At 35.4% G+C, this 27,737-nt stretch overlaps 1 protein-coding gene across 1 annotated transcript in view; it reads right to left on the bottom strand.

The window, feature by feature from the left end:
• ABCA13 (ATP binding cassette subfamily A member 13) overlaps window positions 1-27,737 on the bottom strand; it is a 448,014-nt gene that overhangs the window by 54,644 nt on the left and 365,633 nt on the right. The window contains exon 56 of the mRNA XM_058534839.1: window positions 26,594-26,703. Within this exon, the coding sequence (XP_058390822.1) occupies window positions 26,594-26,703 (110 nt within the window). The remainder of the gene's footprint in view (window positions 1-26,593; window positions 26,704-27,737) is intronic.

Here is a 27,737-nt window from a genome sequence, read left to right as displayed (position 1 = left end):
CTGACCTAGAAGAAGATGAGCCCATCGACTCCGTCGTCTAACCTGTGTCTGAGTGACGCTGCCAAACATTTTCTAAATCAAAGTCACTGTCAATCACATTTATATGTTATTAGAAACTGCTCACACCTATTTTATAGTTTCCACACACTCGCATCTCAGCTATCCCAACCTAATAAAGAAGGTCATAACACTCTGTGAGCTTTATGCTTCAGCACCGCTTGGAAAGGTAACACATTTTTCAGTCTAGGATCTGACATAAAAATGAACTTCAAGTGGCTTTTATCGTGATGCATGCTGACTAGCTTTTTTTTTCCTTCTTTATTTAATGATATAACAAATCAAGAAATTCTGGAAATTGAATAAAATATTTGGAGCACTCTGAGAGGCCTTTGCCAAGCCAATGTTTAATGTTTGAAAAGGTTTTAACTAGGTCCTACTTTTCACTGCAGGCATTTAATTTCCTTTGTATTATCAGCACTCTGTAAACTGCCAAAACAGGTCAAAGAAAGAACTCTTCAGCGGCCGTGGTTTGATTTGCTTTCCACTCAGTATTTTAAACCTGTTTGCCTTCAAACTGCTTGATGTTTTGCTGCCACTGTCCACACTTCACCGCAGGGTTCACCCGCTAATTCACCCACGTCCTATCATCAGGTGAGTGCAGAGCTGCTTTCACAACAGGCTCCCGAGTGGATGAACTGTTTATGAGCTGGTCTCTTTGGCTCTTGGAGGAGAGCCATGTGTCAGCAGAAGCCCGTGAGCCCACGAACAAACCAAATAACTGGACTTCAGGGAGCCGCACCCTGCATAACAACTGGACATAGTTTTAGAAAGAATATGATGCTGCCATGTTGCTTTGTTTCTCAAACATAAATCAATAAGATGTTTTTACTTCCCTCTCTGAAGGCTAGAATAAGCTCACTCCCCAGGTTTAAACCTACACACATACCACATATGCTGCCGTCTAACACAGGTGGAGTTCTCTCAGGCACTTCAGATTGGTATTTAAACAGAAGTACCCTTACAACAGAAGAGAACACAGTTATTCTTTTAGAGGGTACTGAAGCTATGATTTTTATTTATTTTTATTTCCTCCTTTGCCCCTGACTAAGGGAGAAGCCACAAATCTAATTAAGTAATGTCCTTTCGAAACAGTAAAATTATACATCACTATATTTTTCTACTATTGAGATTTACCTTCTTGCCCACCAAGAAAATGTTACAAATTTCTGGCAACAAAATGGCTCATTAAATTACAGATATTCCTTGTGCATAGCAGCTGTTGACCATCCAGTCTAATAATTTATTCAAGGAAGAGATTAAGTTAACACATCACGGGCTTGTTTCTAAAGAACAAGTGGTGGCTTCTGCTTATCACCTGTTCCACTGTCACTCAGACATCACTTGATGTTTCTTTCATTTGATATGTCATTATTTATGACACATACAGGTCCACTTTTAGAAACTATCCAGAAACCATTAACACATTTCCAGTTTCTCAGCACCCTTTGCCAAATATGACCATTTTCCAGGTCAGTGTTAAAGGTTAAGTAATCATCGGTAAGTTCACAGAATCAGGATAATAAATATGAGTGTCATGATTCATATGACAATTATCTGTAATATAGCTTGCACATATTTGTCTGTCTGTGGATTAAAATTCTTTTAAATACATTATTAATGCCATGATAGCTATTGTCAGGAAGAGTTTTTTAACTTTAATCAGTTCAAATTACTTTAATGTTGGGTATCTTTAATTTTTTAATTATATAAGGAATCTTCACATAAAAAGCACTAAAAACCATGCCATTTACAAGAAGTTGACAGATTGAGAATGTTAGTACAACTATTCTGTACCTACTTGATATTTTGAATATTTAATCAGAGGCAGCAAACCCACTAGGGTTCTTATTTTCTCAAAGTGGGATTTTAAAAAAAATCCCGACATTATAAGAGTAGGTTATTCTACTTGTCATGTCTCAAAATCTACTAAGAATCACTATCATAAAAATAATAAATTGCAAATAAAACTGTCAGCAAGATGGCTTCATTTTTCTATTGTTAATAAGCCATGGATAAACAGTAACTGTAAAATGATAAAGCCTCAATTTTATAGCATTTTTTTAAGTTTTCAGAGTCTTTTAGAAATTCTAATGTATTTTTCCTCAAAAAAAAACAATCATGAAGAATTCAAGGTTGTTATTATTTTATAAATTTAGAGGACAGAATTAAGGTCCACCCAGCAGAGTTCCACTGCCCCCCATGGAAATGCCAATAAAGGTCTGACAGGTCGCACCAGAACCTCTGCCTGGCGTCCAGTTCTCCCTCCTAGATCAATGATGCCATACTGCCTTTTCCAAAAGTACTAGGAGTAAAAAGACAGAAAGAGAAAGTCAATTAAAAAAGAAAAGAGGAGGCTGATATGTGGAATTGGGAATACACGAATTTTGCTATTGTTTACACTGAGGAGTCAGTAGAGTCCCTATACAGAAGTAAGAAGCTAGGCGTTATATAGAGTTATATTTGTAGAGGAAAACAGAGAAGGTAAACACAGTCTGAAAACCCTCCAAATGATCAGAAGGAATGAGGCCATGAAGAAAACAAAAACAAGCCATCAACAAAACCAACAATGAAAAACCAGACCATACAGTAAAACAACTAAACAAAAGAAGTAGCATTGAATTAGAAAGCATAATATAAAATGAGATGACAGGACTAAGGATAAAATAACTTCTCTAGCAATAAATATAAATGGATAAACTTAACTATCCAAGCAAAAGACACTTAAATTAAATCACAGGCAAAAACCTAACGCAGTGTTGTCCGAGAGGCATGTCCCAGAGTGAATCCAGAAAGCAGACGGTACAGGGGCAAGCAGAGACGAGGAAAAGGTAGACACCAAGAAAGGCGGTCTCACCACATTATCAGCACTGTCACACTCAGATGTAAGCATTCACAGGATCCATGAGTTGAAACTGACTATACAGGAGGAGAAATATCCAAAAAAGAAGAAATATAACATACGAAAACTTTCTGTTGCAATGCAATAAAACCAGTAGAAAACAAAACACCATACCACTTCGGAATTTCAAAATAAAAGCTCTTTCTGAAAAGAAAAATCAAATAATGTTGCAAAATATCTGGAAAATAAAAATGAAACCATGTGGAATGTTATCTAAAACAACGGTCAGAAGAAAATGCATGGATTTATTTTTTTTCAGTAACAAAGAAAAAATAATTAGAATTCATTAATTAAGCATCATAGTAAAATAGTTAGACAAAAACCCAAAAGGACATCTATGGATAGCAGAAGAAATAATGAAGATAAAGTACAAATTAAATAATTAAAAAACATAAATATTGAGCCAGCCCTGACTGTCTAGTAGTTAAGGTTTGAAGCTCACCAATTCGGCGGCCCAGGTTCACTTCCTGGGCGCAGAAGCACATCACTGGTCTGTCAGTTGCCAGCTGTGGCAGTGGCTCACATAGAAGAACTAGAATGACTTACAACTAGGATATATACAACCATGCACCGGGGCTTTGGGGAGGAAAAGAAAAAAAAGGAGGAAGATTGGCAACAGATGTTAAGATGTTAGCTCAGGGAGAATCTTTCCCTGGGAAAAAAAAAAATTCTAGAACAAATAAATAAATAGCTGATTCCATGATAAAACATAAACAAATGTGCAGTTCCTCTAGAAAAAGTTAAAAATCACAAAGCCAAAAATGTGAGAAAAAAATGGGGGCATTATATATGTAGAGGAAATTAAAACACTACGAAGACATTACCTTGCCAAAATCAAAGCAAATAAACTTATATTTGGATGAAATTCTTTTCCAGGAAATATAAATGACCCAGCCTGACACACAGACTGGCAATCTAAACAAAGACCAATTACCCTTTTACAAGTTGAAAAGCAATTGCTGAAAAGTGACCCCTGCCCACTCCCCTCTCCCCGGCACAAAGATCTATGCACAGAGGGTGACACAGCTAAACAAGAAGCCTCTGGAGAGAAGAACTGGACCACTGAGAGAAATAGTTATACCTTTCTACAGTCTCTGAATATTTTTACCATGTGCATGCACTGCATATTTGAAAATATTTACAATGATAATGCCGAATGTTAAAGCAATATCACAAAAAATATTTATCTGACAAAAAGAATTTAAAACAGAATACTGATATTTTAGACCAAAGTAGTATTCATACAAAGCCCACAGCCTTTCAAATACACTCCTTTATGGTACATGTAACAGCTTAAAGAAAAAAAGCATCATTATCCCTGTGGAAATCACAATAGATGAGTGTCATGACAGAGGATGATACCAAATGTTTAATATTTATGCTAAATAATTTTGGTAATCATCCACCATATTCTAAGGTAACAAATTATATCAAAATCACAACTATAGCCCTGTTGGTCTCAGGATGCATTTTTATCTTTTACACTATGTCTAGGAAGAAAAAGGAAAAAGAACATGAATCGCGGTGCATTAGTCCCTTTAAAAGAAAAGTACGTATTTCAGAGAAAATAGATTCAATATGTAAGAAAAAAGAAAAATAAGACAGCATCTTCTCCCTCCAGTGGTTCCTTTTTCGCATTCCCTATCGCTAACACTTCATCTTCAGAAAATTCTGGCTCAAACTTCTCAACATCAAAATCATACTCGACTCCGCTTTTTTCAATGCCCTTGTTCAAATTTTATGGCACTACGCTGCCAAAAATAATTTGGCATATTTCCTTTCTTCTTACTTAACTCCTCAATTCTCTCCTGGTTTAGTTATCCATTGAACCTAACTATATCTCTGAGAAAAAACAAATAAACAAACAAAAAAGGGCTCTGCTCACGTTAATTCACACTCTACTTGTCAGAGTCAAAACCAGAGCTCTCTAACTTCCAGATCAAAATTACATCTCTAATTAGTTTCCCTAAAAGGTCTATAGAAGTAAACAAAGACTTATCACATAGAAATACAACATAATAATCTTAGAGGACATCTTAATAGTTATCAGATAGAAGGAATTGGATTTAAAAAAAATTATCAAAAATCTTTAGTTCAAATCATAATAAAGATTTAAATCATAAAAGAGAATATTAAAAAAAAAAATGAAAGTAAACCTTACATGCACCCCTCCCCCCACAAATGTAAATTCACCAACAGGGAGACAGGAGGCTTAAATCCTTAAATCCAGGGGCTGCTCTGAGACAGAGACTGGTCTTATATTGTACACTGCATCAGAGAGCTGTAGGAGAAGCTAGTGAGGGCAAGACACGATGCTACCTCAGTACAAAGGACATACAATAGGTAAACTCCTGCTGGAAACCAAGTTGCAACTGGGAGCTATGCATCTCTATTAGACCTCTGATTATATTTCTGAATTCAATACACAGCCAGCACCAACGTGAGCAGGGAATTCTGCTCACCATTGCTGTGATAAACCTCAATTTAATAAAGAGTTCACCTTTCTTTGAGATAAGTAATGCAATACTCCCTAAAAATAACATTGACTAGTAGAAAGGTGACAATATCCAGAAAATTCAGCAAGAACGTGTCTCTGAAAAATTCAGGAAACATGTAGGTGTTCCTAGCAGAATGCAAGACGAAGCAGCCTCAGTGAATTAGAAAGACAAAGCCCATGGAGAGAAATGACTGAGATAAAATAGCATCAGAATGAAATAAAAAGTCTCCTAGAATGAGAATAACAGGTAACAGGTTAAAATCAGGAAGGACTGCCAGGAAACCAAAATTATTTTCTTGAATTTAATAAAAAATGTATGACTGCAGGCTGGAAATATCAAAAATAAATAAATAAATCAAAATACTACGAAGCATTAATAATTCCTGAAAAATAGTTAATGGGTTTTGTTTTCTTGCTTTTTTAGTTAATTGCAGAGGAAAGAAAATGAAATAGATGAATATCTGAACAAAAAGCAAAGTAAGGCTGACAGCCAGAAGACAACGGAGCAATGTCCAGAAGCTTTCAGGAAAAATGTGTGACCTAAGAATGGTTTGTACTCCCAAATTGTCTTTCACAGGTGAAGGCAATGGAAAGTAACTCTCTGATCTTTGAGGAATCAGAACGTACATCTCCTCACCACCTTTGTTAAAAAAAATAAAAATAAAAAAATAAACCTAAGTAGAAGATGAATTTTATCAAATTGAGAATTAGGCATTTATTAAAATGAATGAAAAAGCTGGTGGTTAGCACTGAAACAAATTAAAATAGACATCTATCCAAATAAATGAAACATGCAACACACATGGATCTCTTTTTCTAAAAAGAGAGAGAACAATGCAAAAATTTAATGACCACAATCTGAATCTAAAAGCTCAGATCACGTGATCAAGACTGAAGGGGAAAAAGATCTAATGATTCTTAGACTTAAGTGTCTGGAATTCAAAAATTGTGTCACTATTGATCGTGGTAGGGTGTTTTGAAAGCTTCAGATAAATACAACATGATCAAATAGTATTACAGTGCAATGAAAAGTTGACTTATTGTTAATAAATCTAGACATCCAATTAAAGATAGAGATAAAATATACATTTTACCTTTACTGCCTCCCCAACTACATTCAAGTAATATCTCACCCTACAGTGAAGCCCAGTTAATACAGGGTTTATAGAAGCTCTGGCCACACAGATGTTTCCTATATGTTTCCTGAATTTTTCAGACACACACTCTTGCTGTATTTTCTGGATATTGTCACCTTTCCACTGTTCAACGTTATTTTTAGGGGATGTTTTTTTAATTATCTTAAAAAAATGAACTCTTTATTATGATGAGGGTTCTAAATAGCAATGGTGAGGAGAATTCTCACCATGTAGAGTTTTCATTAAGGTTTTTAAGCTCAAATATAAAGTATGAGAGAACATCCAAGGAGCATTTGTTATTTGAAGTAAATACGTGTAGTGAACAATATAAACCACAACTGAAAAAAGAAAGAAAACAGGGACTTGGTGGTATCAGAGAAAATGCAGAGAGATAATTTTAAAAGAAAAGTAGTTCAAGACCTTCAGGGATAGACGATATTAAATTTATGAAAAAAGTAGGAGGCTATATTTTGTAAAAAAGACAACTAGAGAAAATGAACAGCTCTTGAAAATGCAAAAAAAAAAAAATGACTACAATAAGATAGTAAGTAGTTGAAGAAAATAGAGAAATCTCCCAGAAAGTAGACCCAAAAGATAAAAATACTGAAAATAGAAGAGAAAATTTTGCATTCTAGGAGACGCAACAACTGAATAATAGGAAACCAAGAAAGAGATAATCGAGAAAACACTTGTGAGAATATTATAAAAAAAAAAAATTCAAGAAAATTTCTTAGTACCAAAGGAAGTAAGCTTACAGATTAAAATGATCCATAGAATTCCAAACATAATAATAAATTTTTTAAAAAAGAGGAAGGCCCATACTAAAGCACAAATCATCATGAAATTTCAAAACACGGGAAGAAAGAGAACCTAAAAACTTCCAGAAAAAAAAAACAAAAATCACTCAAAAAATAAAGTTACAATGGCACTAGGTTTCTCAAAATCAACCCTAAATCCCAGAAGATATAGTGGAAAAGTGCATCCAAAATTCTGAGGAAATATAATTTCTAATCCAGAATTCTCTACCCAGCCAAACTACCAAACAAAAGTGAAGACAGAATAAATGAAATTTCTGAAGGATGTTCTCAAAAAAATAAATACATAAAAGAGTTTAAACCAAGACAAGAGATGACATGGAAACAGGAAACAGGAATCCAATAAAAGAGAGGAGGAAATGAATCTCAGAGTGATAATGAAAGTGACACAAGATACAAGACAACAGCTGAATAGCACATCTGAAGAGGTACCGACACAGGTTGGAATAGAAGGCTCTAGAAAGACATGATATCTTCAAGAAGATGAAATTGAAAGACTAAATGACAGGCTTGATTGGATTGTAAAAAATGGATAATTCATAGAAAACAAAGCAAATGAACAAAGACAACTAATAACAAAAAACTGTATGAAAAGGAAGTGGAAGGGGCCGGCCCGGTGGCGCAAGCGGTTAAGTGCGCGCACTCCGCTGCGGCGGCCCGGGGTTCGCTGGTTCGGATCCCGGGCGCGCACCGACGCACTGCTTGGCAAGCCATGCTGTGGCGGCGTCCCATATAAAGTGGAGGAAGATGGGCACAGATGTTAGCCCAGGGCCGTCTTCCTCAGCAAAAAAAAAAAAAGAGGAGGATTGGCGGATGTTAGCACAGGGCTGATCTCCTCACCAAAAAAAAAAAAAAAAAAAAAAAGGAAGTGGAAACGTCATGGCATTTCAGGCCTCAACTGTGAACAGTATTTATATAATCATAATAATATAAACACTGAATAATGACTTAACCACTATGTGTATGTATTCTTTTAAAAAATATATGAAAAATAAGATGGTTCCAAGGATGAAAAAAAGATCACTGATATTCATGATTTAGAAGTATCAGATAAAATCAGCATTCATTCCTGACCAAAAATTTCAGAAAAAGAGAGTGCTTAGTGAAAGATAAATATTACCACTGCAGGTTTAAGCATAATTCCAGAAGTTCAAGTAAATTCAATCAAATAAAATAATGAAAAATACATAAAGATACAAATATTAGAAATTAGGAAATATTTTGTCTACCAAAGAACTGGAGATATTTAGCTAAGAAAATATTAGATCAAATAAAATAATTCAACAAAATGGTTGATCACAACTTAAAAAACAGTATTGAATAGCTTCCTTATATATCAAGATTAACCAACTAAAAATATAGGAGAGGGAAAATTCCATTCACTATCAAATTACATGAAATGTGAAGGGGTATCCATAACAAGAAATATGCAGGATATATTAGAATTTAATGAAGAACATTATAGAAAACTGCAATAAGTGGAAAGTGAGACAAAAGTCCTGAAAGAAGAGGCTCAACACTACAATCTTCTCAACGTTTTACAATTATTTGTATCTATCTATATGTTTCATAATAGGAAAATTCTGAGAGTTTAATGATCAAGGGAACTTCTTTGATAGTAAAATATATTATAAAAGCACAGTTTAAAAAAATAGGGTAGAAGTTGTGCCAGAAAATGCAAACAAATTCAAAATTAAAAGCACATAAACATATCAAGTACATATAAACGTACTTAATAATTTATTAAATGGTAAATGGGTCATTTCAAATCAATAGATTATCCAATAAATGGTATTGGGATAAGTGGATAACCTTTTTTTATTTCAAATTTAAATTCTATCTCACTTCTTATCTCTGAATAAGATACAGATCTGTAATGATTTAGGTATAAACAAAACAGCAAGGAACTAGAATTTTTATCTTGGGTGAATATCCCTATTTAGGTGAGGAAGGCTTTCCTGGCATTGCCCTAGAGTCATCAATTAATCACACTGGGTAGACATTAAAATATTTGAATAACTAGAAGAGAAGAACTCACTGAAGTCATTTTATCCCCAATCATATAGAGTTATCTTGGAATTTAGCTTGTTGATAATGTTCATTGCTCCCATGTGGAGGTTAAACAAACAAAGGGTGTATGTTGTGTACTTGTTTGGAAGTATTTATAATTATATTATTTGTTTTCCTTCAGAAGCATTTTCCCCTTACTAGTGCAGTGTTTCTGCTGCAGAGGAGGGCAGTGAAGAATGACACATGCGGGCCCACTGTCCTCGAAGGGTGCCCAGCTCTGCTGCAGCAGCTCCTGCACTTTGGTCAGAACAGCCCACAGACTGGACTGTGTCCTTCACAGCCGCACTGCAACAGGTTTATGAGTTTCCGCGTTTTTTCAGCCAGGTTTTATGCAGAGGAAAGCTGAAATTCGTATGAAGGTTACCCCACTAAAGTGACAATGAGAAATATAGCGTGAATATGTAGAAACACAAAAAGAGGGAAAAGGCGGCACTCTTTACTTCCCAGTGGACACGGATTTCTGTGCAGTGCACACTCAACCATCTTCCTAACTTTTTCAGAAAAGAGGAGGAAGGAGGAAAAGAAGAAGGAGGGAAGGAATGGTGGAATGGAGGGAGAAGAACAGGGAAAGAAGAGAAAGAAAGAAGAATCTTTTTCATTCGACAGCCTCTATTATTCCCATCTCTAACTGAAGAAAATCCTGTAGAATGCCAGATAGCGAACGCTGATACAGTGGGGAGGCCACACAGCATTGCTGACTTGTCCCAAAGGAAAAAATATGAAATCCTAACCCCCAGTACCTCAGAATGTGACTGTCGACTGTATGTGGAGATGGGGCCTTTAAGGAGGTAATTTAGGTTAAATGAGGTCATAAGGGTGGAGCCCTAATCCAATATGACTGGTGTCCTTATAAGAAGAGAGAGAGACAGAGGGTGGCCATCCCCAAGCCAAGGAGAGAGGCTTCAGGAGAAACTAACTCTGCTGACACCTTGAGCTTGGACTTCTCATGTCCAGAACTGTGAGAAAATTAATTTCTATTGCTTAAGCCATCCAGTCTGTGGTATTTTATTACAACAGCCCTAGCAAACTAATATGTATACACACACACACAGACACACACACACACACAGAGTTATTCAACCAGCGGTGTCATCCACTGCAAAAGGAAAAACAAATAACCACAAAAAACAACTGTGTCAAGGGATTTGTTGTTCAAAGATAAGAATAAAAAATCTACAAAGTGTTTGGTACAAAAGAAAGTACATAACCTGAATTTTCCATGAAAATAAATATTCAGACAGTTTGTGGTAAGCATGGTACAGAAGTGCCAGCTATGCTCCATCTAATTGTGAACTTGAGGGGTGGAGGAGAGAGAACAAAAGTTTTCTTAACCAGGATAACCAAAACCCACCAGGTCACAATAATCTCCTTTTTTCCTAGACATCTCAAGGTCAAAACTTCAATGTGAGCAATGATAATAATGGCAAAAATTTATTCAGTGTTCATTACATGCCAGACATGGATTATCTCATTTAACCCTCACATAGACCCTTGAGGTAAGTTATCTCAATCTGTTATTTTTTCATTTTTCTGATGTTTTAACAAAGACAAACAACTTACCCAAGTTTACATAGCCAGACAGTGGCAAAACCGAGATTTAGACCAAGAGACTGCTCCCTAGCTCAAGCTCTTAAACCACTGTGCCATAGATCTCTGACCCATGAATGATCCTCAAAGGTCGAGATCATGGTTTATATGTGCAATATACATAACAAATAGAACAAATGTCTGTTTTATGCAGTAAAGATACAATGGCAATACTTTGGATATCCAAAGCACTATATAACAGCTTTAGTTATTGTTTTAATAAATCTCAAAAGTTACAATTTTATTTCACTTACATGACTAGTTAGATATTCAATTAGTCAAAAAGTCATATGATTTGTGTCCACTCATATGGTTGTGTCTGTATGGATTGTATGATCAATTCAACAACGGAAAATATAATGTCTACCTAATACTTTTAAGTCAACAAAAAAATTTTTAATCGTTTTTCCCTCACCAAGTCATATTTAATTATGTTGTTTTGGTTAGAGTATTTTGAAAATTAATCTTATAAATGACATGTGAAATAAAAGTGTAGGTAGCAAGCATATTTATAAGTATAATCCATGTGAGGAACCAAAAGTCTTTAGAATCAGCATAAAAGATACATAATGACTTTTAAATAGCTTAGGATTCTTTGGTCACAGGTATACCAGGTAAATGACCACTCTTAACCAATCTTAACACTCCTGTCAAGGCAGAAGTGAGCAAAGCTGATCATCAGCCCCCCACAGCTGGCACTTTTCTTTTACTTATTTCCATGAATGTTAAGGAGAAGTAGGGAGAGAACAAGTGTTGGCAATTACAAGACTTAGTTACCACTAACTTCAAACTATATGACTAAGACAAGTCCTTTCACTACTCTGGTCTCGGTTTCTTCACCTGTAAAATGAAAGGGTTGAGTCATTTATTGAGAAAATACTATGTACAACCTCAGAGAGCTCACCATCCAACAAACTTACCAATGAAAAATGAAACAGAATGTAACAGGGTATTTTAATAGAGATATGGTCAAGTTTCAGTCTTAGTACACAGTTGAGAATAATCCTATCTTCCCCATGGGAGGCAGTGGACTTGTTTACACTTGATATTAATGGACAACTAGAGCTCCTAGGTGAAAGGGACATGTGGGGAGTAGAGAAGCTGTGCCAAGGGAGGAACACAGACCCTGCACAATGTTCGGGACGCTTAGTTACCACCTGCAGTGGAGACAAGCATTCCCTGGGGGACATTTTATGGAAGGCTAAAGAGCTTAGACAATATACTCACTCTGATTTTAACATTAGAAGCTTGTATTTGAACTCTTATACAGCTCAATAGATAAGCTATAAGTTTGAGATTGCTTTTGACATTTAAAAATCTTTGGACAAAGAAAATCAAGTGTCTCAAGTTGGTGTTCCTACCAGCCCCCACCCCCAGCAGCCTATTCTATTTATTAAAGAAAATATGGTTCTATGTTAGAATAGCCTTAGAAAAGACATATCCTAAATTTCCAAAGACCTCAGCTTGGCTTTCATATTTAAATGTCTGGGAAAGGAAGCAATTGCCTCCAATATTCTTCTTCAGTGAACATTATCCCTTAATTAACAAAATGCTTAGGGACCTATCTCTGCCAGAGGACATTCAGAGTTTTTCTCATACCACTTTGTAATGAAACAAATAGATTACCCAAGATGATTTAATTATACTGGCACATCCATATAGGAGTATAGAAAGAGATTTGTTGGTATAGGATAAAGTCCCAGTGAGAAATAACAAATTACAGTACACACTATGTATGAGATGTCAGTAGTTCTTTATGTACTGAAAGTATTTCCCATTAAAAAGAATCACATTCTCAGTTCTAGCTGTAGATTAGCCCTGTTGGTGTGGGGTTAGAAAGATATCCTGCATGACAGACCATATCTAAAGTCATACATTAGCAGTCATGACGAGCAGCACATACACAGAATTAAGCATCTTCAGTCTGAAATTAAGAACATCTCTTCACATACACATCCCCGTGCTCCCCAGGGAAGCTTGAGGCAGAAAGTACTGCATAACTCCTGGAAATACCATTAATGTGCAGTGATAATCTGCATCATGTCCGCTGAAGTCAATGTTGATGGCTAAGTATGGATGCTTTCTGCTGGTTTGCACCTTCTGCCATATCTTAGCCACACCACAGAACAGGAAACACTCTCTTTTATAGAATAAGACTGTTATAACTAGGGGACACTTTGCTCTAAGAAAGGAAAAATCAAGTAAGAATATAACTGTGTTAGAGAAATGGCTCAGTACGTGCTGGTGTAGAAACCCAACAGAATATAAGGCAGGCATTAATATGAAGTCTGTGCTGAGGTACTGAAAAACTCTTCTGATATGATGTAAACCAAAAAACTGGGTGAAATGAATGAAAAGTAATACTGTTATTGCAACTATGTATTTATGTATGTATGCATGTGCATAGGTGTAGTTAGAAAGATATATAGATTTTTTTTTTTATTCAAAACTGGGGACTACAAGAATAAAAAGCATTTTAATGTAAGATTATAGAGGATTTCCCTTCAGTGTTTCCTAACTCTATACTAGCGCTGTTAAATTGCTGTTTAATTTAAAATGAGAGAGAAACAAATTTTCAAGCAATTCTTAGTTGGTGAGGTGATGATTTAAATTACTCTAATTTACGATTCATGTTAGTCTAAAGGAACATAAGGCTTTTATAAGCAATAAATGAGTTTGATGTCTTTTTTTTATATTGGTATTGCAGTGGTTTAAATGAAGGAGAGTAGTTTGTATATAAGTTCCTAAGTGCTATAGCCATAACACTTAGCAATTTGATGGTGCTATAGCGCTTAATAGTTATTGCTCACATGAATTCTATGATAGTGATCATTTAAGACAGAAAGAAACTAAGGCCAAAAAAAAAAGGTCTGTCTCACTTGCATATATTTAAACAGAGCAGGCTCCAAAAATGCTGGTCTGAGATACAAAGAGAAAGTCTTGTCTCTTAAAAGAGTTTTTCTATTGTTTATTATTTAATTACCTGACAATTTAACACATGATCACGATATAAGATTTGGAAAACCCAGGAAGGAATAAGGAACACATAATCATCTATAATACCCTTCCTAGATATAACAGCTGTAGACCTAGCAATGCTTTCCTCCAGCTTTTTTATTCATGCTATTATTCCATTATTTATGTTTATATTCTTTCTGCTAAAAAGGTGGCCTTTGGTTTAACTCAGTACTATCCAATTAAACTTCCTGCAATCATGGAAGTGTTCTATTTCTGTGCTGTCTGAAACAGAAGACTCTGTTAAGCTCTTGAAATGCTGCTAGTGCTGCTGAGAAATTAAATTTATAATTTAATTTAATTTATTTAAATTGAAGCTTAAAAGCCATGAATGGCTAGTAGCGACTATTTTGAACAGGTACAAGGCAGATTTTACTCCTTTATGATGACCCGTGTTTTCTCTCTTCTTTTTTTAACTTTATCTTTGTACTTGGAATTCTGCAATTTCACTACAAAATGTCTAGGTAATATGTTCATATTTATCATGCTTGAGAAGCATAGTGTGTTTCAGTCTAAAGAGTCATCTCTTTTATTAATACTGGAAAATTCTTAGTTCTTATTTCTTCAAGTGGTGCCTCTTTTCCACTGTCTCTATTCTGTCGTTCAGTAATCTAATTAAACATAAGTTGGATCTTCTCTTTCTAGCCCTGATATCTCTTAATTTCTCTTTCATATGTTTTTCATAAGCTGTGTATTATTTGTTTTTAACCCAACAATTATGTTTTCTTTTTAATTTCGATCTTGGTGTTATTTTTCAAATCTGTTCTTTTTTATAATGTCATATTGCTTCATCCATGTTGTGCATTCTTTTCGAGGTTGTAGTTCTGTTATATTATATTCTTGGTGTGCCAATTCTCCTTTGTCATATCCATCGATTTATATCCACAGTGGATAATTTTCTGTGTGTTTTTTAATGTTTGATTGGAAAGTCCACTTTAGCGGGACTCCTTTGTTTTTTAATTGAAAATCCCTTTAAGTTTCAGTTGGGGGAGCAACCCTTCACAAAAGTTGTGTGTTTTCTTCTTCCAGGTGCCCATGGGCGCCATCAACTGGGAGCTGATCTTTGGGTTACATTCGTGGGTAGGGAGAGGTGCAGTTCAATATAGACCCCCAACCCATAGGGAGTAAAAGCCCAGAGTTTCAAAATTCCAGGGTAGACCTTTCCTTTAAAACTCTGAGCCTCAATAGAAACCAACAGGTTTTCCTATCGTCTTTCTATGCCAGTGTAAGGACTTTTCAAGAGCCCACTGTGTCAGTAAGGATGCAGCTGCTCAGTGACGCTCGACTTACACAGGGTTTCAGCTCAAAGTTTCCCCTCATGCAGAGCTGCGGCCACATCTCTGGCATCTTCAGGGACCTTAAACTTAAGCCTCCAATTCACAAACCCACAGCTGCTCTGCCCCTTTCTCAGGCAGCCACAGCCTCCGCCCAACAATTACTCTGGTTTGTTAGTTTCTTCTTTTATGGAACCTACGGATTCCCTTTCTACCCGTGGCCTAAGTTAGGCGCTTATAAAATAGTTATAGTTAACTTTTATCTAGTAATAAGAGCATTTTTAGGTCATTCTAGTCTTTGGCCTTAAGTGTCATTAAATATTATTTCAAGTGACTTTGTAACTACTTTTCATATTATGTCTATCTATGGTTTGTCTTATTTGATCCTTGTTTTTGACGTTAAATTTTAATGTTTTCAGTTACAGAAAAATTTAAAATTTCCACATTTAAATATATCTGTATTTTGTTAAGAATTTTATACTAACGTTCAGAAATAATTCCCTATTGAATAATGAATGTTTACATTTACTTGCATTATTTCTAGTTTTCTATGAGAAATATTAAACACTGGTCTCAGGAAAAACTGGTAACTTATTTTTCCTTTACTCACTATATGAAATTTGCGTACTATCTTTTTTGTATTTGACTCTATTCTACCACATTGATTAAGCTATTCAATCAGAAAGGCACAATTTTATTCCAAAATAAATATAGTGCATTGAAATACCTATTAGAGCAATTAACTATCATCTATCTATTCTCCTTTTTCAAAATTGTCGTGACTAGACTCATCTATATAAATTTCAGAATTTCTGTATCAAGTTTCCTCCTACTTTCTGCAATATCAGCTAGAATTACATTAAATCTACAAAACATGGTGAAGAAGAATTATATTAAGACTGTTTGGCTTTTCCATCCAGCAACATGGCATATCTCACTACTTATTCAATCATGCTTTATTATCCTCAAAAAAAAGTTATCTAGATTTTGATCGTATAGGTTCACCGTATTTCTTCCTGAGGTTATTCACAGGTATTTTACATGCATTTTTGCTATTGTAATTAAGAGTGTTTCCTATTATGCATTCTAACTCATTATTGTTGACACATAGGAAAGCTCTTGATTCTTGTATTTTTAATGTTTATCTGGCCACCTCTATTGAATTGTTTCTTAATTTATTTCCATGGAGATTTTAAATATATTATAATAAAAATATAATATTAGTAGTGTTAGTATAAATATTCATATTATTTCTTAACTATGTCATGTAGTGGAATTTAAATTCAAGAATAATGCTATATAATGTTAATAGTGTTATTTTTTGTTATTTGTTTTAATGGGAATTACTCTAATACTTCACTAATAAATATGAGGTGTTTAATTTAGGATCTTTGCAGCATATATAGACTTATTCCTTGTGTTGGTGTTGTTGTATGTATTACACTTTAATTATCAGATAATGAAGGTAAAGAGTTAAGATCTCTTAATTCAAATATATTTTTGTCATTCTGGTTTTCCAACAGAGTTTGTTTTGCACATTTTAATGTTTTATATTTCACATTAGAACTTGTTGATAATAATGACTTCATATATGAGACTATAATTTCTTAATGTATAGCACTTTTGCCTCAAATATGCCTTTTCCTTAAATTCTATTTATGGGGTGTTAATATACTTATTTTTGTTTTGTTTTATTTGCCTAATTGCCATGCTTTTATTTTTAATTTTCACTGTAATTTTGTGTTGTGTGTTTATACAAAAGGCATATTTTTTAAAAGTCAGTTTCTGAGTATTTGATGTTTTTAAGGAAAGATAAACTCAATAGCATTTACTGCAAAAATATATGCTTGCTCTGGTATCTGTCAACTACCTTTAAAAATAATATTTATCTTGCTGCTCCCTTTTTTTCATATTTTATGCTGTATCTCTATAGATTGTTGTTTTTTTGTGTTTTTTTCTCTCATAATTGGAAGAGGCAGAGCATGAGATTTAGAGTTGAAAACTTAGATGCAAATCTTCTGCCACTTTCTAGAAGTCTGTCTTCCGGTATGCCACTAATCCTCTGAATCTCTGATTCGTTGTCAGTTAAATTAGGATAATACCCTGTTCCCAAGGATGTTGCATTATTAGATGAGATCAAGAATGCCAGGCCCTTAACATAATGCTTGGCAAATAATAGAGTCACAATAAATTATGACTATTGTTATTAGCATTTACTTTATCTAGGGGCTGCAAACACAATGTTTTCAGGATTCAAACAGTCAACCTAAACAACTGATGATTTCAGTAGTGAGGCAATATGGAGTGGGGGGAACTGTGACAAACTTAGAAGTATGTGTTCTGATGAAGTGCTATCCAATGCCAAAATTTAAACACTATACTGGCCAAATAAAAATGCATATGATTTTTGACCTGCAGTCTTTCAAATTGTGACCACCGTCATTATGTCAGAGGCTCGTGATACTTTAAACCAAATTGTAATGGTCAGTTTTGAAATGAATTCTTTAGACATAGATTATTTTCAAGTTTGAGAATACGCATTCATAAAAATTAATAAATTAGGGGGCCGGCCCGGTGGTGCAAGCAGTTAAGTGCATGTGCTCTGCTTTGGTGGCCCGGGGTTCGCAGATTCGGATCCCGGGTGCCCACCAATGCACTGCTTGTCAAGCCATGCTGTGGTGGCGTCCCATATAAAGTAGAGGAAGATGGGCACGGATGTTCGCCCAAGGCCAATCTTCCTCAGCAAAAAAAGAGGAGGATTGGCATTGGATATTAGCTCAGGGCTGATCTTCCTCACAAAAAAATAAATAATTAATTAATTAATTAAACAAGAAAAGAGCACTGTTCCTGATAATATAACCTCAAAGGAGAGACAAAAGGAACCTTAATATAATGAATGACTGAATCAATGTGTCTCAATTAGGTAGCAATAAGTAGCAATAAGTTATGAGATTCATAGGCAGGAAGGTATATACCAACTCTCGAAGTAGCTAAAAATTCCATTGTGTTCTAATTACCCATTTAATTCCTTGAATACCAATGCGCAATTAACATTACAAATAATCAAGGTTAAAAAGATAATTAATGCAAGTGTGATTAAGTTATAATTAAACTAATTACACAGATATGTAGCGTAATAAAGGACTTGAAGACCACTACAGGGATGTAAATTTCTTCTTCCTTTCAAGAGAAGCTATTTGAATTTCATTTTCCCATTATTTTAAAATGATAGAATGGAATTATAAAGGAGAGAGTCAGTCTTCCCAGGATAAAAAAAATAAACCTGTATTTTTGTTTCCTTTCGAAATTCTGATTCTTTTGTCCATATGTACTTGTAAATAGAGAAGTTAGGAAAAAAATCACCACCCAATCAACAAAAAGACCTTTTCTATAACTGCAGGGAAAAATCAACAACATAACGCTTGAGACAGCTTCAATTCTCTACAGCATGATTCCTTTTCAGAATGTTAAATAGGATATACAACTCTATTCACACATGCCTCCAACACTCACTCCACTGATATAATATATATTCTGTTCTTGAACATAATTAGTTCCGAATATTGAATTTTTATCAATTGACATAGACTAACTAAAGTATACTTGTACTCTCTGCCCACAGACAGCAATAGCTATAACAGTTAAGAGCCAATACAGATGGCATGATGACTAAACATGTAGCATTTGGAGTAGTAAGGTACACATGCTTTCAAGTCTCCAACTTTCTTCATTTAAGTTAGGAAAAGGAATATTTCTTAAATAAGAAGTGCATGTCTGTTACTGGACAAGGCAGCTGTTATATGGGATCTCATTGAATCTTCATTCAAAAATTTAAGTTGTCATTATTCTAGCATACAGATGAGGAAAATAGACTCCCAGGAAATGGGGAGAGGAAGGAAAAAGGAGATCTAAAGAAGTAAAGGGGATAAAGAAGCACAAAGCAAACTTTGGGATATATTCTAAATTTATCAGAATGATATAACCAAAAGCAAACTAACCCTAATTTTTCACCTCTGAGGATGACTGGCAACCAATTGATGATCTTGAAAACTGGATAAACAAAAAGAAGAAAAGCAAGCATTCATCTATCCTTTTTAACATGAATTATACATCAGGTAATCAAATAAAATGTAGTGAAACCAACTCCTTAAAAAATTATTTCAGCTAGTAAATGAAAATAAAATGATAAAAGTTAGAATATCAGCATTTTGCAATCTCCAATGAATTAATGCATTAAACTAGGCATTAGGCATCAAAACTGCTAACATCAAAAAAAAGAATGAAGGCCAGATATGATGTGCTCCTTGATGAAAGAAAACACCACCACCTCTTGCTTAGACATGCCAAAATCATGCACTTTAACTACATAATAAAGTAGTTAAAATTTTTAAATTTGAACTTGAGCCTTATTAAGCCTCTGAATTCAGCTGCAACTTGCAAGAAATAGGACAGAAAAACATGTTAAACTTGATCATCTGTATGCAATCAGCAAAGTCTACAGGCAGCTCTCTCTCCAAGTCCAATGGCCCAGGATAAACACGCAGACTGTAAAGAAAAGAAAGAGATGGAGATGGGACCTGTACATTGAGAGACTTGAAAGTCATATCTAGCTTTTACAAATGAGCAAGATTAAACTTGCTTGTGGTGTCTAGAGACACTCATGTGAGATAAAGCCATACAGAAAGATTCTGTATATCTTCTGGATGGAACGGGTCATGGTTGAGCTGGGGCACATAGAGTGACTTCTGGGTTAGCTGTCATTTCTTGGCCTGAGTCACCCTTTGAGGTCAGATCAAGATGGCTAAGTAGAAAAATCCTTAGTTTCCTTCCTCTCACGGACACACCAAAACTACAACTAGATATAGAGCAACCATCTCTGAGAATGACCTGAAGACTAGCAAAAGAGATTTTCCACAACTAATAATATAAAGAAAAAGCCACGTGAGATGGGTAGAAGGGGCAGAGATGCAATCTATTCAGGACCCACATCCCCCCGCAAGACAACCCACAAGTGGGAGGGATATCACAACTGTGGAGGTCCTCCTGAAAGAGTAAAGGGCCTGAGCCCCACCTCGGGCTCCCCAGCCTGCGGGACCTACATCAAGAAGACATCCCCCATAATGCCTGGCTTTGAAAACCTGAGGGGCTTATGTCCAGGACAGCTGGATGATTGCAAGAAACTAAGGCTCTTTTCTCAAAGGACGTGTGTGCAAACTCACTCGCTCTGAGTCCCAGCACAGAGGTAGCAGTTTGAAAAGTGCCTGGGCTATACATGAAGGAGATTCATTGACTAATTTTAGGGTGTGTACCAGAGGTCAGGGATCTGTTGAAACTTTCTCTGAGGACAGAAGAGTTGGCGGGCACCATTTTTTTTCACTCTTCTGCTAGCTGACCTGGTCCTGGCAGGCACCATTTCTGACACTCTCCATCCATCTTGCTAGCACCTCTTGCCCCACCCTAGTATTCTCCTGTAGAGTTCATCACCACTAAACTGTCTTCACAAGAAATATTAAAGGGACTTCTTTAAACAGAAAAGAAAAGGCTATAACTAGAAATAAAAAAAAAATTAGAAAAAATCTCACTGGTAATAGCACACATATTGTAAAGGTAGTGGATCAACCATCTATATAGCTAGTTTGAAGGTTAAAAGACAAAAGTAGTAAACCATCTATATCTGCAATAATTAACTAGGGGATACACAAAATAGAAAAGATGTAAAATATGATGTCAAAAACATAAAATGTGGGGAAAGGGAGTAAAAATGCAGTGTTTTTAGAAAGTGCTTGAACTTAAGTGACCATCAACTTAAAATAGACTGCTGTATGCATAGGTTAATATATAAGAACCTTATGGTAAACACAAACCAAAACCCATAACAGATACACAAAAATAAAGAGAAAGGAATACAAATGTAACACTAAAGAAAGTCATCAAATCACAAAGGAAGAAAGCAAGAGAAGAAAGGAACAGAGAAGTACTACAAAAACAACCAGAAAACAACTAACAAAATGACAATAAGTACATACCTATCAATAGTTACTTTAAATGTAAATGAACTAAATGCTCCAAACAAAATAGAAACAGACTCATAGATACAAAGAACCAACTGGTGGTCACTGGAGGGAAGGGGTTTAGGGGGATGGGCGAACTAGGTGAAGAGGATTAAGAGGTACAAACTTCCAGTTATAAAGTAAGTACATCACAGGGATGTAACGTACAGCATAAGGGATACAATTAATAATATTGTAATAACTTTGCATGGTGACAGATGGTTACCAGTTTTGTGGTGATTACTTTGTAATGTTTATAAATGTGGAGTCACTATGTTGTACCCCTGAAACTACTATAATATTATATGTCAACTATACTTCAATAAAAAAAGTGTTTGCCTTATAATAATACACTAAGCTACATATTTTAAAAATCAGGATAGTAGTTACCCTTAAAGTGGAGAAGTAGCTAGACAGGGCTTAAGGGGAACTGGTCTTGTGCTGTTTCTTGAGCTAGGTATAGACTATAAAAGTGTACTCACTTTGAGAGAATTCATTAAGATGTTCTTTTCTATGTGTAACTTAAAGGGAATTAAAGAAAAATATTAAGCCAAGAAACAGAAGATTTTGAGTATCCAGAAATAATCTTCTATGTAAATTTTTGAAAGACTAAATTAAAATTATATGTCATTTAAAGAACAATGACAGCAATAATATGACTTATTAAATTTTAGGATCAAGGTAGAGCTGTATAAACAAGTGCATTTATAGACTCAATGTTTTGATAATTTAAAGAAAGAACTGACTTTAAAAATCATTCAAGTCAAGAAGTTAGAAATAAAACAACAAAACTAGATTAAGAAAAGCATGGTGGAGAGGTTAACAAGAATGACAAATTTTAATAAATTTGGAAATGAAAAACATTTTAATTGCTAAAGAAATTCAATCTTTTATTTTTTTTAAAGTAAAATAGTCAAAGTCTGGAAAATATAATTTTATAGAAAAATAATCACAAGCATACAAATATAGGAATAGAAAGAAAACAAAAATTTTAGAATAATAGTTATAACTATGATAAAGTAGTTAAAAATTTTAAATTAAGTAAACATGTTTTTAAGAAAGTATAAATTGTCAAATTACAACAAAAATAAAAATTAGGAATAATTTAATAGTAATAAAATGAAAGTTTTCAATAGCAAACTAATTTTTCTTATGAATCATAAATTTAAAATGCTACATAAAATGCAGAAAATAAGAAAATATTCAAATCCGTGACAAAATAAATTGTACTGCCGAAAGGTAAAGACAGAACAATAATCAGAAATCTTTTGTTTGTCATATAAATATGTCAAAAGAAAAAGAACTATAAAATATGTTCATCTGTATAAATGCTAAAATGATAAATTTGAGATTTTCCTTAAAGAACTTTAAACAAAATTGCAAATTAATACTAATGAGATAATAATATGTATATAATTTTCAAATCATCACACTTAATAAAATAGAAATATTACCATTTAGGTGAGTAATAAAATGCACTGCCTTTTAACATTGTTTTGATAGTTCTAGGGACAGCAGCAAGGAGAATTGGAATCAGAGGCATTACCAGAGAAAAAAGGAGACAAATTAATGTTTCATTAATTACTGAGAAAGCATTGTATTCTAGAGAGGATATGAGGACTGATTAAAACACTTTTTAAAATTAATTAGATTTATTTCAGTAAGAGAAAGATATACAAGGTTTGTAAAAGTGAAGACAGTATTAAAATGTCAGTTCTTTCCAAATTAATCTATAAAAGCAACATAAAATCAGGGGCCGGCCGGGTGGCGCAAGCGGTTAGGTGCACGCACTCCGCTGCGGCGGCCCGGGGTTCGCTGGTTCGGATCCCGGGCGGGCACCGACGCACTGCTTGGTAAGCCATGCTGTGGCGGCGTCCCATATAAAGTGGAGGAAGATGGGCACCGATGTTAGCCCAGGGCCGTCTTCCTCAGGAAAAAAAAAGAGGAGGATTGGCGGATGTTAGCTCAGGGCTGATCTCCTCACACAAAAAACAAAAAAAAACAAAAAAAAAGCAACATAAAATCAATTAAAATTCCAATGGGAATTGTAGACACAATGCTTTACATTTCTTCCCCTGCATCCAAAAATGTTTAATATATTTTTATTTGCTTCATTTATTGCTATGTAACTGGTGTCTAGAATAGAAGAACACTAAAAATAAACATCTCTGGGCATCAGGAACAAGAGAATGCAGGAAACAGGATCTCAAACCACTGCCTGGGGGGTCCTGGACCTGAATTACCTAAAGCAGCTAGGAATTTGGCCCCTGCAAAGTAATGGGACCAAAAGCACTGATGTTTGGATGGAGAAGGACTAAAATCAAGTTCAGTGTGTGATACCTGGGTCTAGAGCAGATCCCCAACTCTCCCGAAAGGAGGCTGAGAGAAGCTGCCTGGAGCTTAGGCTACTCCCAAGTTGCTCATCTTCCAGGTTGGGTCAGCAGTGCAGGGCCAAGACTAAGCTATCTGGTCACTGGAAATGGAATATTCTCCATATGGCTGCAGGATGGGAACCCAAAGCTGTCAATGTAAGACCTGGCTCTGGACTGGAGATCTAGAGAACAAACTGCAGATGCACTCACAAAACTGACAGACAGAAGATGACACATAGAAAACAAGAGAGCAAAGGCAAACACATAAACAAACTCACTTACAAGGTCAGCTAGCAAAATCCCAAGCCATGGGATAGCCAATCTAACAAGAAGAAATTCAAAAATAAGAAATTAAGAGATGAATCACCTCCTGATGAAGACAAAATCTGGATAAATAAATCTAAAAAAGATATAAAGGACTCTATAAAGAAAATTGCAAAATATAACTAAATTACTTTTTTGTTGTTGTTGTTGAGGAAGACAAGTTAACATCCAATGCCAATCCTCCTCTTTTTGCTGAGGAAGATTGGCCCTGGGCTAACGTCCTTGCCCATCCTCCTCTACTTTACATGGGACAGTGCCACGGCACGGCTTGACAAGCAGTGCACTGGTGTGTGCCTGGGATCCGAACCTGTGAACCCTGGGCCACCGAAGCGGAGTGCACGCACTTAACCTCTCTGCCACTGGGCCAGCGCCTTAAATTACTTTTTAAATGGTCTGAATAAATGTTTGTATATACCATAGTCAAGGATAAGACACACAAAATATCATAACTATGTCAAATCTCCTCAAATTATATTATAAATTTGATGCAATCTCATTCAAAATTCAAATATTGTGACATTATTATAGAGGTTGATAAAATGATCCTAAAAATAATATGTAATAAAGGTCCCAAAATAGTCCAAACAATTCTGAAAATGAAGAACTGGGAAGACAGACAGGCAGTGCAACTTACTAGGATGCATCACGAAGCAAGAGAAATTAAGGCTGAGTCCCCAGCATATCTGAGAACTTGGCATATAATTGAAGAAGTGCTTCCAATTTATGGACAAAGATACTTTGTTGAGAAAATGGCATTAGGCAAAGTGGAATTCTAGATTAGAAAAAAAATCAAATTGTATTTCTACTAGACAATGTATTCAAATGTAAACTCCATATAAATTAAAGACAATGTAACAAATAACCCTTTGAAAAGAAAATACGGAGAATAGCTTTATGACCTCAGAAAGAGAAGAATTTCTTAAGATTCAAAAAGGAAGAAAAAACGATAAATTGAGTTCATCAAAACCAAGAACTTCTATACACACAAACTTTTAAAACAAAGTTAAAGTACAAGGTACTATTGAAAGATAATACTTAAAACATACAAAACATGCAAAGGATTAGTTTCCAGCTGTTTGTATGAAGAACTTTTATATAATGAGTAACAAAGAGACAGACAACCTTATAGAAAAAAAGGACAATGGACATGACAGGGAACCTATGTAACAAATAAATATGGGAAAGCACTCAAGTTCATGAGTAATTAAGGAAGTGCTAAAGTGCACGAGTAATTAAGGAAGCGCAAATTGATCTAACAATGAGATTTCACACCCACCACACTTGTAAAAAGTTAAACCTTTTAATAACTATTATTGAAGAGGATTATGATATGCTCATGGAATAAGTGTAAATGAAGTATACACAGTGATCCTTATAGTCTTGTCTGATTTTAAAATATTCTTCTCTTCACATAAACACCACATTTAATCACCCACACTTCACACACATACAGATAGTAGATAACATTAGATATATACACACAGATATGTATGTATGTTTATATTAGACTAGCAGGAGACATGCAAATATTAACACTGGATTTTAGGATTACGTGAAAAATGTTTGTCCTCCTGATGCCTGGCACATCATAGATGGACAATAAATACTTGTTGATGCAAAGAATTAACTAATTAATGGGTGATTATGATAGTTTTGAACAACTTTTTTCAATCACTATATTTGAACCTATATATAAAAATCTCAAGCAAATTATTTTCCCAGTCTATTTAGGAACGATTCATGATCTCCAGTAGACAGACTATCAGATCAAATATGGTACTGAGAAATTGGTAGCTATTTATATAGTGACCTTCAGAGAATGTACAGCAAGGCATGTGGTTTACCTTATGTAAGCACAACAACAGACACCTGAAATCTATTATCAAGTTACAGAGAGTTTGCTGTAGTAGGAAAAAAAAGACATATGCCCAGGGCCATATAATACAGTATTGAAAATAAGAAGAGTAGGGTATCAAATGGGACATGGAAACATCCAAACTAGGATGCACATGAATGGCATGTGGAGTAACAGGTAGAAAATTGCTACACTACCTGAAAGAGGAGGTCTGGGTGTCGAAAGGAAGGAGACCATCTTGCTCCTTCTGGCCACCTTCGTGTTAATGTCGGTAAGGGCATTTGAAGCTGTCTCAGACAGCGAACCAAGGAGAACCAGCCGCTGGCCACCTTCTCTCACCTGAGTCAACACGCCGCAGGGAACAGCCGAAGACCTCAAACCCATCTGGTGCCTCTGAAAGAGGTCAGCCTTTGACTGCTTTTTGCCAACATCTCCTTTAGCCTTTGGCCAGAAATGATTTCATTTCATTCGCATTTGGAGGCTCTTTTCCCCCTTCTGAGGAGTGGTAATTGGAAGGTCAATTTGGAGGAAACTGACATCCCCAGACTTTTAGTCCACTGGACTGAGGGGATGCTGGGGGTTCTCTGGCCTTGATTATTATCCCTATAGGCAGCAAAAATGATTAAATCTGAATTTTACCCCGTGGGAGTCCTGATGACAGCATGTCCTGAGGTGGGAGGGACATCCCCAGTCAGCATTTTGAATGTGGTACTCTTCCCTGCTCCATTCACTCCTAGAAGCCCAAAGCACTAAAAACAGAAAACAAGTTATACAATGAAATTAAAATTATATCAGAAACAGCACTTGCTTTCAGCCAACTTTGAGTTGATATCATTGGTTTGTGATATTTGTAGACTTTTAAAATCATACCATTGTATAAAGCACTACATAGATGATAAAGTATTTTCCAAATTACCAGGGAATTTGAGTAGTGTAACAATTTCAGCATTCATTCAGACAAGTAAATTCATGTACAGAAAACTCAAGAGGATGAGAAGTAAATGCCAACTACCACCAATAATGCTGAGATTTCCAACAAGCCCTCCCAACAAGCTCCTAACTATGTCCCCTTGATGAGTATATTTTTTAAGTCACATCATCATAATCATTATTGTCGCCATGATTTCATCGTATAGTTTAAAGTATTTTCTACAAGTATTCTCCACTCTCCACATCATCCGTCTCTCTCTCTCTCTCTCTCTCTTTCTCTCTCTCTTTCTTTCTCTAACTCAGACTCTTGGCTAATCCTGACATTAGCTAAAAAGATGACCTCTAGTTCTATATTTTGACACTCAGCATCAAGACAATTTATTTTTTGGTTCAACGCTGTCTTATATTCCATGTGAAAAATGGCCTTCCTGCTTTTTTCTAGACCTAGTCTCTATCTTGTATCTCAGTATATTCTCAGCTAAAGATTCTACCTTGGAGGCTGAGTCTGTCTGGTTCTTACCAATCTCCTTCCAAGACACCTGTTTTCTGATGGCTAGGCACTGATGTAAGCTGGCTTCTCAGCTCCTGGAATCTTGGAAAAATGGCTGCTTCTGCATTTCCTGTTGCCGTGTCTACCTAACTATCAGAGAACCCCATTTTGTACCTCTGGATACTGCCTGCTTCACTATCCATGCTTTTTCCACCTCAACTGGATCTCTCCTACCATGATATATGGGCCCATTTTGTTTCAGGCCTATCTTGTCACATGTCTCTCCTGTTAGGCCACACCTGAGCTGGCCATCCCAAGGTACAACACCATCAACCTATCCAAACTGTATCTACCCTTCAAGGC

The sequence above is a fragment of the Diceros bicornis genome, chromosome 41, assembly GCF_020826845.1.
Source record: "Diceros bicornis minor isolate mBicDic1 chromosome 41, mDicBic1.mat.cur, whole genome shotgun sequence".
In the NCBI taxonomy this organism is placed as follows: domain Eukaryota; kingdom Metazoa; phylum Chordata; class Mammalia; order Perissodactyla; family Rhinocerotidae; genus Diceros; species Diceros bicornis.
The sequence above is the reverse complement of the archived record's forward strand: the minus strand, read 5'-3'. Positions and strand labels throughout refer to the sequence as shown.